The sequence below is a fragment of the Pseudorasbora parva genome, chromosome 9, assembly GCF_024679245.1.
Source record: "Pseudorasbora parva isolate DD20220531a chromosome 9, ASM2467924v1, whole genome shotgun sequence".
Taxonomy (NCBI): domain Eukaryota; kingdom Metazoa; phylum Chordata; class Actinopteri; order Cypriniformes; family Gobionidae; genus Pseudorasbora; species Pseudorasbora parva.
The window spans coordinates 35,187,092-35,202,251 of NC_090180.1; the positions used below are offsets into that span (position 1 = coordinate 35,187,092).

At 38.2% G+C, this 15,160-nt stretch overlaps 2 protein-coding genes across 3 annotated transcripts in view; one reads left to right on the plus strand and one right to left on the minus strand.

Moving 5' to 3' along the window:
• Nucleotides 1–12,864, minus strand: part of acin1a (apoptotic chromatin condensation inducer 1a) — a 33,078-nt gene extending 20,214 nt beyond the window's left edge. Inside the window, exons 1-4 of one of the 2 annotated variants that reach the window (XM_067452417.1) lie at nt 12,631–12,864; nt 3,485–3,550; nt 3,256–3,367; nt 95–153 (exon numbers count right to left, since the gene is read on the minus strand). In XM_067452417.1, coding sequence (XP_067308518.1) covers nt 95–153; nt 3,256–3,367; nt 3,485–3,550; nt 12,631–12,768 — 375 coding nt within the window. In that variant the 5' untranslated portion in view covers nt 12,769–12,864. The remainder of the gene's footprint in view (nt 1–94; nt 154–3,255; nt 3,368–3,484; nt 3,551–12,630) is intronic. The other variant, XM_067452416.1, reaches the window with a different exon arrangement.
• Nucleotides 12,865–12,988: 124 nt separating this feature from the next.
• On the plus strand, nt 12,989–14,841 carry c9h14orf119 (chromosome 9 C14orf119 homolog). The gene is made up of 3 exons (XM_067452418.1): nt 12,989–13,607; nt 13,935–14,353; nt 14,449–14,841. The coding sequence occupies exons 2-3, from the start codon at nt 13,937–13,939 to the stop codon at nt 14,620–14,622; spliced, it is 591 nt and encodes a 196-aa protein (XP_067308519.1). The 5' UTR covers nt 12,989–13,607; nt 13,935–13,936; the 3' UTR covers nt 14,623–14,841.
• The last annotated feature ends 319 nt before the right edge of the window (nt 14,842–15,160 follow it).

A 15,160-nucleotide genomic window follows, 5' to 3' on the forward strand; every position in this document is an offset into this window, starting at 1 on the left:
TGCACGAGTAGAAACAAAATATAAATTTAGAAAGAATTCACAGTCCAAACCTGAGCAAACAATGTAGAAGCAGAACATTTATAATATTTCTAACCTGGTTAGGGGCAGCACATATACTGTCATTGGCCTCTGTGTGGTCTTCATGGTCTGTTCCTAAAAATAAATTAATAAACAAACAAATGATTACTTGAATCAATGGACACATGAAAAATCCTCTCCCCCTATTGACGGAAATGAGAGGCTGAGGGGGAAATGTGAGGGAGTTTTCAGCCGGGACATTTTACTTCGCAAAGTCGAAGTACTCTCAAAAGTGCTATTCCGTCATACATAATAGTTCTCCTTTTTAACCCTCTTAGAAAAGCACCACGTTTTATTTTGTGTCACCATACTTGGTCGTTCAGCTATTTGTGTAACTGTATTTAAATAGGGGAAACATGGAGATGTTTGGTCGCTTCTAACTTGATCTCTTCTCATTCATTTGGTACCTAATGAATGAACTGGGCTTAGTGGGCTAAGCTAAATGCTATCAGATCGTCACAGTAAAAAGTATCGGCCGAAAAATCCTCCCTTATCTCCCTCTCCCCCCTATTCACAGAAATGAGAGAGTGAGGGGGAGATGTGAGGAAGGATTTTCATGTAACTGCGGTGAAGTATCCCGTTAATATGAAAACGCGTGGAGTATCCCTTTAAGTGTCTGTGGTGCAATGCGAAAGAGACTTACAACACGAAAGCTGATTCATTGTCTGCCATATAAGATGCATGTTGGTCTCATTTGTAGTTGTCATACAGTGAACTATAGTTGGACTAGCGAAAGAAAGAACTACAAAACCCCCTCATAAACACACACACTAGGGCTGCACAATTAATTGAATTTCTAATCACGATTACGAGCATGGATGCTACGATTATGTAATTGATCAAAGCCGTGATTACTACAAAAAAAGTATATTATTCTGCGTGCTTAGATCGCATGCTACGTTGTGACAGCAGTACGCTGACGCAAAATCGCACAGAAGCCGTGCACACAACCTAGGCTATATGTTGTTTCCTTTAGCTTCTAAACACAAATGAAGAGGTTTATTATAAAACCTGAGATTTCTGTCCCTCCAATTAAGTCCATTCCCAGTGTCGCAGGAATCATAAAGTATTGACACTTATGGCATCAAGACAGCCAGACGGGACTGTCCATTCCTCTCAAACTTTGGCTCAAAAAGATCCAATAAGTCATAAAAGCACTCTAAAAATAACTAATCGAGTCTAATCCAAATCCAAGTCTTCTGAAGAGACACAGTTGCTTTATCTGACAAACAGATTTACCACGAGTCGCATAATGTAGTAAACAAGACGTTCAAAGGATTGTGAGACGCGCGAAAACGACATGAGAGTGAGTACATGCAGAATTAAAATTTAGATGAGCTAAACATTTACAGTTTAGGAAGTCATTTTGACACGCTTTCTTACGATTAGAACTGTGATGGATTGCCTTGATAAAGAGGGCGAGTGCTGCTGGAAGGACACTTCTCAAATTCAAAGCGGAATCATCATTTAAAGCGGCAGCGGCACTCCTTATAGTGAAGGCGCAAAAATCATTTAAATCACCAGATCACATTTGGGTTTAGTAGTATGATTTCTTAAAGCATTTTAGATGGTTTATTCTTATATGTATAGTGCATTAATAGCGGGAGAGGAGGGACAAGCTGCCTGCTTTGAAAGTGTAGGTAAACTACTAGGCCTATAATGTATAATAATCCAATAGGGGAATATTTGTGGGTCCTAATAATAATATTTTGTTAAAAAAAAAAATAAAAAAAAATTCCACTTTATTTTGTCTTAAAATATCAATAAGTTCATCGATAAGTTAAGTATCATGATTTATATCGAATCGTGACAAGTATATCATTACACTCCTAGCAGAAACTATTCAAAAAAATCATTCAACGTAAATTGTAATAACCGTATGTAATAATCGCAATTACAATTGCAAGGAAATAATCGACAATTTTTACGTCTTTTTAAGGCCTTTTTTAAGGAAAACCTTATTTAAGACTTTGAAGACCCACAGACACCCTGTAAAAGACACACTAGTAGTAGGCCTGGCACGATAAAAAAAATTGCTGGACAAGAAATTGGTAAAGAAATTATTGCGATAAACGATAATATTGTCGTTTTGAGACCATTTTCATCTAAAATAATGATAATGGCGTAATAATGCAGGTACACCTTTTCAAAGATCAATAAACTTTTATTTCTAAAGACTATTTAACACTGAAAATGGAAAATATTTTAAATAGCCACAATAAATGAACAAAACAACACAAAACTATAAAAGCAATAGACTCTCAGTCTGTTAACAAAAAATTCACTTGAATAAATACCGGAAACAATAAATCATATGGATGAAAACTGCAATGGATGATTGTGTATTAGGTGCATATTAGGGGCGGCATGGTTTACAAAACCCACGGTTCGGTCCATATCACAGTTTTCAGTTCTGTGCAGTTCTTGTTGTTTTTTTTATTTTAATCATTACACTCCAGAAATTTACTTCAGCACATGATATATAGCTTAATTATCCACAATTTAGGATACAGTATTAAACTAATTGTTATATCATGTAATCATGCACAATCTGAACTTGACCATCTCTGTGGAAAGCTAGGAGAGATTTTGATACAGCAAGAGAGAAGACATCGATGACATGCTTTCATTTATTAAAAAATGAGAATGTGTATTGCTATCTCTACAAGAAGGAACTCATATGCCTTTTAAGCACACAAAGATTGAACTGAAGAATTAACTTGCATTTATCAAACTGCCAACTTCAGTGTAGTTTTAAGCCTTGCTTATACTCGACGCGTCCGCACGAGCGCGAAAGTGCACACAGCAAAAATGACATCAATGCGAGACCCCATTTTAGTTGGCGGTGTACACGTAAAATTGTAAAACTTTGCGCGACGCTCCGCAACTGAAGAAGCACAAGTTCCAAGCGAATCTGGCCGAACATGACGTCTCATCACGCATCACGCCGGGTCTGCGTGTCGAGTATAATATAAACACCTCTACAAACGGACGAGGCGCGCGCAGTCAGCGACAGAGACGAAGAAAACAAACGAGCATTTAAATGGAAAATTATCGCGGCCGGAAAAATGATCAAGCTTATTTTTTTTTATCATGCGATTAATTGATTTATTGACTATTGGGACAGGCCTAGGTACAAGACACGTTTATTTTTGCCATTTGGTTTCAGATACTCACCATCAGTTTCAGCTGCCTCTCGTGCCTCCCTCTCCAATCGCTGCCTGAGAAGCTCTTGCTGTTTGGCCAGGTACTGTTTAATAAAGCTGTTCTGACTCATTTCCTCCCCAATCTAAACAAACACACACATAATCCAAAATAGTACAGTTGTTGGAGCAGTTAAGTCATCCACACAAGAACAAACAGTAACACACTTATTTCTACTGTAAAACATCTCAGTTTGGCTCACCCGGGAGTTAGGCTGCAAGCCAATGTGATGAGTGGAGGTTTTCTGAAGGTTCTCCAACATAAGAGCCTGTTGCACATGCAGAATGACAAACACGCTTCATTATCTATACTAAATACTTTAGTACACTTTGCACAAGCAGAGGTAAACAACAAAGCTGACTATATTTCTTAAATTCATGGACACATAGAAGAGACCAAAAGTTATATTTGCTTTTAAAACCCTACAAGTTCAATAAAACCACCAAAATACAGCAACATTATTTTAAACATGAAGGAAGAAAAAACACTGACAAAATTATTTGGAAAAAAGGCTACTAACCAGGGATGGAAATTAACTTTTTTGTCCACCGGCCACTGTGGCTGGTGGATTTCATAATCTACCAGCCACTCCATGTTTTTACCAGCCACTTTCTTGTTTTTAACCGACAATGTGTAACTGCACGTGAAAATTAATACTACAAGCTCTACAATACTTAAGCTGTTTATTTAATCTCAAATCTCAATGAAATACTGACATTTTTTCACTCTTATACACACACAAACCATGAACTGATATACATTTCATTAAATGAGTAGGGCTCTATGTTCTCTCTCTTTTCTTTTCTTTTTACCTGGATGTGGCATTTGGATGATTCATGATCTTTTATGGCTTCCAGTTTTAGGTTTTTAGTACCAACAATGAAACTACTAGTTTTGGCATCTTCTGAAGCGTGTTGACGACATACCGAGCAGAACATTGTCAGTAGGGATGCATCGAAATAAAAATTATTGGCTGAAACCGAAGCACTAAAAGAAATTATGCCAATTATCCATTGCATTTATGGCTAATGCTATGACTGAGTAACTTTACTAAAAATCAAGGCATTGCAATTGCATTAATTAATATTAAAGTTTCAAATAATAAATCAATTACAAATTATGCAAATATTTATTTAGCACATTGCAACATCAAACAGTATAAAATAAAATTAAAAGTAAAATGTTTAACTTGATCTCACTCATGTGGACATTAAATAATAATGTACAGGTCTACTAGCCTACAGAAATGTAATAAAGTAATCAAATGTAAAATAACTGCATATTTAACTGTTTAAATGAAAGATTATTCCTTATTAAACTTACAAAAGCTATTCAATCAAGAGCAGTGAGTGATGTCCTTATCGTTTGTTTGACATTAAACATAGCAGTAAAAGCTACTGTCCCTTTAAGACCTAATAGAGGGATATGCGTCATCTTTCACGACTGTATAAAGTTCACTTAAGGCATATTCAGACTATGTCTGCTAGAATTCTCATCAAGATGAACATGTTGGCATACTTTTTGTGTGAGTTTGTCCGTTTAAGCACAAGACTTGAAAGAGAACTCAATATTTGCGCGCTGTGAGACGGGTGCGCGCTTCCGGATGACAGTGACGGATCTTCTCTCAGTGCGCGCGAGTTATTATGGTTATTATTCGCGTCTTCTGGCACTACATCCGGGTAATGACGGCGAAAACGACTGGTCATATTCGGACATACATAGTGCGGCCGCACTCGCATTCACTGAACACAGTTTATAAAGAGGGGAAACGGTATGCTATTTTTATTTACCCGCCACGGTGGCCGGTAGGTGAAGCCAGTTTACCCGCCACAACGCAAAATCACCCGCATTTGGCTGGTGGCGGGTGCTAATTTCCATCCCTGCTACTAACGATAAAAATGCAGACAATAATATTTCATTTTATTTTAAATGACAAAAGTGTTTAAATTAAGATATACATCATTAAATGCACAAAATCTGGCTAGGCTTAATGGGTAAATGTTTTTACCCTTTAAGAACACCCCTGCTCCCATTAAAGGTCCCGTTCTTCGCGTGTTTTCGAAGCTTTGATTACGTTTACAGTGTGCAATATAACATGAGTTCATGTTTTGCGTGTAAAAAAACAGTATTTTTCACACTATTTACTTATCTGTGCACCGCTGTTTCCTCTATCCTAAAAACGGCCTGATGATTTCCTTGTTCTATGAAGTCCCTCCTTCAGAAATACGTAACGAGTTCTGATTGGGCCAGCGCTTCCATTGTTGTGATTGGACAGCAGCTTAAGCCTAGTTCAGACTGCACGATTTTCAAACTCGTCGGGTCACAGCTCTATTCACACTGCATGACTATCTGGGGTATCATTCAGTCACTGCTGTGTTCACACTGCACGATGGTTTGACGACAGAGGAGTTCACACTGCATGACAGAACAAGATGAAGAATCGCCGACAACTCTCTCTCTCTCCGGTGCGCAAACTACGTTTCCCAAACACACGTGCGATGTGACAAGTAAACAACGCGAGATCACACGTGCGTCAGACCGGAGTTCTCGCGCGAGACTTGGAATTGTTTTTAAAAATGACAAACTGCACAAAGTTTGCTTCAAATTGTATGTGCGCTGATTTGTGGAGAAAAAGAAAAAAGATTATGGCGGAAGAAATTGTTGGAGAAACAGAGGGAGCCAGGATTTTGTTCTGCAAAGACAGTTTGAGGTAAATAAATAATTTTGTAATGTGCTGCTCCTGTGGATGGATGTGCAAATGTTTGGCCTTTGTTTCTGTTTGATAGAATTGTAAATATATCTATTAAAATACAGAAATTCTGCTTTATAACTCCTCCCTGAACCTCCCGCTGCCCTATATCTCACGCTCTCATTGGCTGTCGGTGTAATTTTCAGTCAGAACGCTGTTCACACAGCAGGAGTTTGAATCGCCGACAGCTCCAGATATTTAGCATGCCAAATATCTCACCGGCGTCGGCGACTCGTCGGCGATTCTCTCTGATCGCGTCTTTGATAATTCATACTGCGTGATTGTCACTCGCGTGCACGAGCACCGATTTGCCTGTGATCTCGGGCATTTGTCGGCGATTTCACAAAACCTGTCGGCGACTCAAAATCGGGGCAAAAATCGGGCAGTGTGAACTAGGCTTTAGCACGCTTTGCCCGGAGAGGTCCCGCCTCTTACTATAACGGGGAGATGCAAGCGCTGAATGCACGCTCTTCTCCATGTGAGAGAGCAACAAGACCACGCCCCCTATTTTGCGTGTACTTGTGGGTGCAGGGTTAGTCAACAAACGGTTCTAGTGACGTCATTCCTGCAAGGAAGTGCAGGGGTGTAGTCCAAACCGGCTGTTCGCTGTAGGCTTTGAAAGGGAACTTCTGTTAAATAAAATATCTCGCTTGGCATTGAACTTTGAGCTTTATAATTTTACAGGTATTATTTATGCTCTAACAGCAACATTTCACACTAACTAAAGTTTGAAAGATGGGATCGCGAAGAACGGGACCTTTAAGTTCACATGTTTTTTGGGGGAAAATTCTTATTTATTTTAAACAACATTTTTAAGGAGTCATTTTATAAAGATTAACTTGAAGTGACAACCATTTCTTCAAGTTAATCTTTATAAAAGATGAAGTCTGTTTTATGAAGTATTTACATAGACATCCAATGTTAATGAGCTTAAAGGGAGCAAACAGAGCTTTATTGGAACAGCAACCCTTTTTTAAATTAATAATTATTATATAATTATTAATTTATAAATTTAAAAGGACAATTTTGCTAAATAAATAACATAGGCCATGCATTAAGTCCATACATATTTTAATATAAACAGCTAATATAGAAAATATCTATAAAATGATACTTTTTCTTATTTATATCACACTGAAGCAGTGATTTCATAGTAGTGCCCCCTTTAAGCGCACCTTACAATAATATAAAATCTTAATGGGTCGGGATAAACGGCTGTCTTTCAAAGTCCCTCTGCACGCAATAGGATAGCGCTGCAACCAACCAGAGCAACGAAGAAGGTGAAGCGGAGCTAGTTGACAGATTAAATTTTTGCCATATCCAGTCAGCAAAACTCAGAACACATCTTCCCTTTTTAAAAATGACTTCAGTGTCGTTTTTTTGTTCTTTTCTCAAAGAAAAGCTTAACTCCAAGTTTTCCAGAGTCGCGTGTGTGTACACAATGTGATTGGCCTGATCAGAGTTTGGTTTTTCAAGCTTGCAGGCCAACAGAGTTGCTAGACGACCCTGGCTGCAAATTAGATTTGCTGCTGCTAGGCTGCTTCTAGATTTCTAAAGCCGCGTTTCCACCGCAGGAACTTTACCCAGGAACCAGGAACTTTGGGGTGGTACTCGGTGTGTTTTGACCGCAGGAAACCAGGGTCTAAATGAAGTTCCGGGTAAATATTTCCCCCTCCAAACGGCCCTGCTCGCGAGGTAGTACTTTTTCAAAGTTTAGGAACTTTCGAGGACGGGACTTGGGCGCTGAACATGCTGATTGGTTTAGCTTTTTATTTCAAGCGGAGTTTTTAAAAGTCTTTTGTGAGGTTCGTTCTGCGTTCAGTAAATATCAGTGCTCTCTGTATGATGGTGCGCGTTCATCTCAGCCATACCACGTTCAATGTCCGTAATAGCTGATAATAATATACATTGTCATTTTAAATCTAGCTTTCCATGCTTTCTGAATAATCTCTTCCATACTCGTTATTTATTTTTTCAGTCTATTTTTCACCATGTAACCTACCTGACCGATTACTTTTAAGTGTGCGTCCTTACATGACGTGACAGCGTGCGCCGCGCTTATGTTGACAAGAGAGGAAAGTTCATTTTTCTGAGGGGTAAACTTTTTATTTCGTAAGTTATGAAGATAATGTTGGAATAATGACACCGCGTATATAGCCCCAGGCAGTTTTTATTTTAAGAGAATTTATTTTTTTCTGAGATGATTATTACACTTTACAACAAATAAATAGCTTATATAATACTGTATTAGTCCTGGTGGCCGTTAAGAGTTGCTATGGCTACAGTTAACACATTCCAGCTGGTGGAGAAAACAGCGTTGACATTTTTGATGCGGCAGACAAACTGCATGTCACAAAATGATTGCGATTGAAAGTCATCACATGTAAACACCAGATCGGTTTAGATAACATCTCATGTAAACAATCAGCTAAATCTGTCAATCGGAATGACAAAAAAAGTGTGCTTGTAAACACGGCTGGTGTCGTGCAAAAATTATTACTGTCCGTCACTGGTTTGGAGGAGCAGTCGCGCGCTGTCCTACATCACCGGACTAATTTGCCTAATCTTCACGGAACTTTAGATCGCGGTGGAAACGCAGACAGTTGCAGGTCTGGGGGGAGAAAAGTAAAAAAAAAAGTTCCTGGTAATTTTGGTGGAAACGGGGCTTAAGATAGTATTTTCCCATAAACGGACATCGGTTTTATAATATCGAAATCACAGATGAATGGCGCCACCTTGTGGGAGTTTTAAAAATTGAGAGCAAAACTGCCAAAGCTCTGCCTCTGAGGGGAGATGAGTCAACAAGAGTTCAAAGGTAAAAAAATAAATAAATTGCCTTCTTTAATTATTACAAAATTATTTAACACAACAGCCATTAAAGCACAAATGAGATATTACATAAATGTTTGATATGTAGTTAAAAATTGGCACCAAAAAAATAGACAAACTCACAGAGTCACTTAATCCGTCATGTCCTGTCCCCATAAAGACGCAAATTTACATGAATTAAATAAAACAGAAATTAATAAGTGCATATTGAAATAAAAGCACTGATTTAAATTCTCTCTCTGTGGTCTATGCTCATTAGTCTTGTGAAATCAAGTTAATTCAGTGCCGTTCACTCAGCACTATGGTTGATCCTCAGGAATGCTCCACCATGGCCAACATATGCAACTTTTAACATGATCCACTCGTTTAAAACTCATTAAATTATATTAACATCAGGGATGGAAATTAACTTTTTTGTCCACCGGCCACTGTGGCTGGTGGATTTCATAATCTACCAGCCACTCCATGTTTTTACCAGCCACTTTCTTGTTTTTAACCGACAATGTGTAACTGCACGTGAAAATTAATACTACAAGCTCTACAATACTTAAGCTGTTTATTTAATCTCAAATCTCAATGAAATACTGACATTTTTTCACTCTTATACACACACAAACCATGAACTGATATACATTTCATTAAATGAGTAGGGCTCTATGTTCTCTCTTTTTTTTTTTTTTTTACCTGGATGTGGCATTTGGATGATTCTTTTATGGCTTCCAGTTTTAGGTTTTTAGTACCAACAATGAAACTACTAGTTTTGGCATCTTCTGAAGCGTGTTGACGACATACCGAGCAGAACATTGTCAGTAGGGATGCACCGAAATAAAAATTATTGGCTGAAACCGAAGTACTAAAAGAAATTATGCCAATTATCCATTGCATTTATGGCTAATGCTATGACTGAGTAACTTTACTAAAAATCAAGGCATTGCAATTACATTAATTAATATTAAAGTTTCAAATAATAAATCAATTACAAATTATGCAAATATTTATTTAGCACATTGCAACATCAAACAGTATAAAATAAAATTCAAAGTAAAATGTTTAACTTGATCTCACTCATGTGTACATTAAATAATAATGTACAGGTCTACTAGCCTACAGAAATGTAATAAAGTAATCAAATGTAAAATAACTGCATATTTAACTGTTTAAATGAAAGATTATTCCTTATTAAACTTACAAAAGCTATTCAATCAAGAGCAGTGAGTGATGTCCTTATCGTTTGTTTGACATTAAACATAGCAGTAAAAGCTACTGCCCCTTTAAGACCCAATAGAGGGATTTCCGTCATCTTTCACGACTGTATAAAGTTCACTTAAGGCATATTCAGACTATGTCTGCTAGAATTCTCATCAAGATGAACATGTTGGCATACTTTCTGTGTGAGTTTGTCCGTTTAAGCACAAGACTTGAAAGAGAACTCAATATTTGCGCGCTGTGAGACGGGTGCGCGCTTCCGGATGACAGTGACGGATCTTCTCTCAGTGCGCGCGAGTTATTATGGTTATTATTCGCGTCTTCTGGCACTACATCCGGGTAATGAGGGCGAAAACGACTGGTCATATTCGGACATACGGCCGCACTCGCATTCACTAAACACAGTTTATAAAGAGGGGAAACAGTATGCTATTTTTATTTACCCGCCACGGTGGCCGGTAGGTGAAGCGAGTTTACCCGCCACAACGCAAAATCACCCGCATTTGGCTGGTGGCGGGTGCTAATTTCCATCCCTGATTAACATCTACTATATAACTTTCTCACATAAATATCAATTCTGTATATCAGTTATTGGGCACATACACATGCAAATAATTGGTATTGCTAATAAAAACAAAAATCAATACCAGCTGATCTCTAAAAGTTTTATTTTTACCATGCAAAAATGTAATAGAAAACAAAGAGTTTACATTAAAAATCACTGACTATATCATAATTAGTCATTAATATTTATATTGGTTCTCTCTTATTTTTGCATGTGTTCATAATTTCTTTGTATGACAGATAGGGGTGGGTATCAAATTTCCAAGAATCGTGGATTCGTTGAGACGGGTGCATTTTGATTCCCCTTATCGATTCCTGTGTGTGCATTTTAATATGAGTTTACACCATTCAGCACAAGAAGACCTGTGCGCTGTTTTCTGTGCTGTGTAGACATTTAAAGCAACGTGCGCACAGAAAGCCACCTCTCATACTTTATAGTGCATGCTACTGAATGAAGTTCTCTTTCGTGTCTTTTTGCACTTGAATGAATACATGTGAAAATGTGCCCAAAACAGTTGACGGAAAATGCATGTTTAACAGTGTATTGGATCCTTGCAGCTCTTAAAGAGACAGAAGCCTAATATTGCTGCCGATAATAATGCCAATCAAACAACAATAGAGAAAATTCACTCACTGTTCTTGAATAACTTTTGTTGTTATATTTGTAAAATTTTTCTTTATAAAGTGTAGTGTATTTACATTTACATATGATTACAGTTTCTGTACCGAAATACCTGAAAATCGCAACTTTGCGTTCAGTTGTATTTATTATTTTTTGGGATCGTTAATTTGTTATTTTTTTTAATTACTACGTGCTTACATTTCTGTAATAATGCTTGAAATTTATATTTGTTAGGCTAGTTGTTTTTTCCCCCATGGTTTTCAGTTACAATGAAATGTTTTGCAAGAGGACTTGATAAATGTGAACATATATACACACATACATTATATTATATTATATTATATTATATATATATATATATATATATATATATATATATATATATATATAATTTTTTAAAAAAAATCCCGGAATCAATATGCAGAATCAGAATTGTTAAAATTCGAATAATAGCCTACTCTAATGACAGCCTGGACAAGAATTATTTCCGTACAATTTGACGCTTTTTTTTGCATTATTATAAAATTAACACCAAACACAAGTATGCAATATGCTTAGAAAATATTTAACACATTTTTAAATAATATTTGTAAAAGATCAACATCACTTTTGAGCAATACTGAACATAAGCATTATTTATATTTGAGGATATCTAAGAATATAGGCAGTATAAGTAAACTAAATAAATACATAAAAAAATCAAGTAACGCGTACTGATTCATAACTTGATTTCATCATACATCACCCAAGCAAATGCACGAAATTAAAAAAGAGCCCAATCAGCAAAGTGACAGACAGACATATGTTTACATCTGTTCAGTTACAGTAACTTCAGATCTAACTTCAAAGCAGCTGCTGCGCGCGGCACATCAATCAAATCCTCCCACCGACGCAAAGCAACTGCGATGCGACCTCAGTATTTATTTCAGCAAAAGCACATGACATTCAAAGGGCAAGAAGCGTTTAATCTTACAAAAACTTAATATTTAAAATACATTTTTAGTAAGCGCGCCCCCGTTTCAAAACCCCCACCCCCCAACACCTTATGCACTAACAAAGCGCGAACCCGCCGACAACTTAAAAAACCTCACAGTTCACAGCTATCCAGAGACTTGTAAACACAACCGCATCGCCCCGAACCCTTTGCGACATCTGCTCCATCCCAAACCTCGCATGCATAGAAAATAAACGCCGCTTTTGCATGTCACACACATAAACACAACCAGGCAGCAGTCGGGGGGGCATGATGACACACTACAAACTGCATGAGCACCCCAGCTAGTGCGCGCTAGCAGCTAGCGAGAGACCACCGACGCTCGGCCTCCGAATCACGGTCTTCGGACTCTGCGGAGCCAAGAAAACAGAAACTCCCACTCACCCCTTTGAGCCTCTTGATGAGAGCATTCTTCTGTCCGCTTTTCGGGAGCCCTCTCTCTTCCAGTGCAGCTTTTAAATCCGCCACCCGGAGCGAATGGAGCGGCCTCCCGTCCAGCGTAACGTCTTCGAGGTCCGCCATCTTGATTCCCTTCGCTCGTTCTGTAGCTCGCGCGGACCGCAACGCCTTCCTCACGGACGTCACCGACGCTTCCGGAAGAGGCGGGTGCAAGCACAGAGAGAGAACATCAAAGTTGTTTGATGTTTTACAAAGTAAAAGGCAATACACATTTATTTTTGTCACATATTTATATTACTTCTTGTCATTTCAGTGTCCTTTTAACATAAATCCATTAAGGTAAACAACGAATCTTTGCGTTTAGACTGTTTATATTCTTGTGTGGTGAATGTGTCCTCCAACTTTGAACTCATTAGGTATTTTCTTAGGCCTAATAGGTTTTCTATGGCGAGAAAAAAAACACACTGCCAAGGCACAACTTCATAATCTGGGTTAATGTGCATGCCTGTATATAATATGTATTATATACATATTATATACAGGCAAGCACATTTTCATAAATATGTATTATGAAAAAGATGTTTTACTGAATGTTTCGAATCAGACATGTTCAATTGAACCGGGCCTCAGTTCAGCGAGTCGGTGAGTTGTTGTTGACTCAAAAGGGATGATTCAGTACATTTTATGAACGACTCCGTCCGATTCGTCAGCGAGACGTCAGACCGGTTTTCTGAACAAGGTTAAAAGATCCGATAGAAATGAACGGTTCATTTCACGAATAGGACATCATGCAAAGCCCCCTGGTGTCCGAGCCAATGCAAGCGGTTTACTGAACACATCAAGCGGCCCCGTTTGAGAATGAGATCCACGGCTCAGTCGAGATTATTTCCCATCTGATTCCCGACGTGGAAAGTAACAGCATGCTTTTTTCGACGGAAGGTGACAAATCCAGCTAAGAAAAGGTGACACTTTTTTTTAAAATGACATTTTGAGCTAAGTGTTTACTCGTTTGTTTTGGTCAGCTAGCAATCTGACGTTAGCAAGCACAGTGCGTTTAAACAAGGAAGTGGATACAAGTGTAGCCCTATTTCGATGATACGATGCAAAACTAACAGTTTTACGAAGCGTTTCAACCGATGGTGTATGTTAAATGCATGAAGGTCCCTTGTTATGTATAAAGTTATGAAAATGCTCAACGTTAAGGTAGCCCGTTTCTTTGAACGCTATTATTTTGTTTAATACCACCAAAGATAAGCTCTCTGAAATCCTCCTTTTTCTGACCTTTTTAGAAATGGCTTGGTTCCACCAGGCTTTGCAAGGCTCAGGCCAGCCAGATGCATCCATGATGCCCCCTACAGTGGAAGATCTGTCCCATACACAGGTCTCTAAGCACACCATTACACAGTTAGGAATGTCTGATGGACAAGGTTGGTCAACCCATCCTCCAGTCTCCTTTAGAGACTTTCCCTCTGCCTCGGGAGCCATAGTCCCCCAACGTCTGGAAGCACTGTCCTGCACATCCCTCAACATGGGCTCCAGAGAAGACTCTGTGCCTCTGTCTTTCGTGACGCTTCAGGAGCAACGATGTGTACTCGGTTGGTTTTTCGGATGGAACGCTGTCCAGAAGCAACGCTTTCTGGAAGATCTGATCTCAAAGGCTGTGCCTGGAAAGGTGTCTAGTTTATTAGATCAGCTCACCACACTACAGGTGTTTTATTTTTCCCCCATCCATTCATTTCAAAAGATGCTTTGTAGGCAGATCTGTATGTTAACACAGGTGTTGTCTTTGTCTCTATGTTTCAGGTGAATGATCGCCCACCCAACATTTTTGAATGCCAGTTAAGATTATGGACTCAGTGGTTTGATTCATGGGGTGAAGGGGAGAGAAATGCCTTTTTGAACAGCTTAGAGGAAAAGGACCCAACCTTTGTTGCATACTTCTATAGCCAGGTTGCTGGAACAGCAGGCAGAGATTGACTTCATACAATGTTTTTGTATGTTCTGTTCACTCTTCAAAATGTAACTGAAATCAAGTCTCCTATTGACTATTATACTGTTAAAGAGGTTTTGGGAAGCTGAGCTGAGCATGCATGTGAGTATTTTCAAGCATTATGTTACCTCAAAAAGTTCATGTTTGGAAGCAAAAACCTGTTGTTTTTCCTTTTCTTCCTAAATAAAACAATGTTTTTCATTCTGTTTCTTCCATGTGGATTTGCTTCTTCATACATTCACTGATTTTAAAATGATAGTTTGCCTAAAAATTAACATTTTATCACTGTTTACTCACAGCTCCATTTATTTTATGTATTCATTTAATAATACATTCTGAAGAATGTTGGTGACTAAACCATTTTAGTTACCATTGGCTTCCACTGTATGGGAAAATAAAGGCATTTTGCTAAATGTCTTTTATGAGGAAATATATAAGGTTGGATCTATATGAAAGTGAGTAAGTGACAGATTTTGCATGAATTTATCATTTTAAATGTTAAAAGACACCAACATTAGATAAATA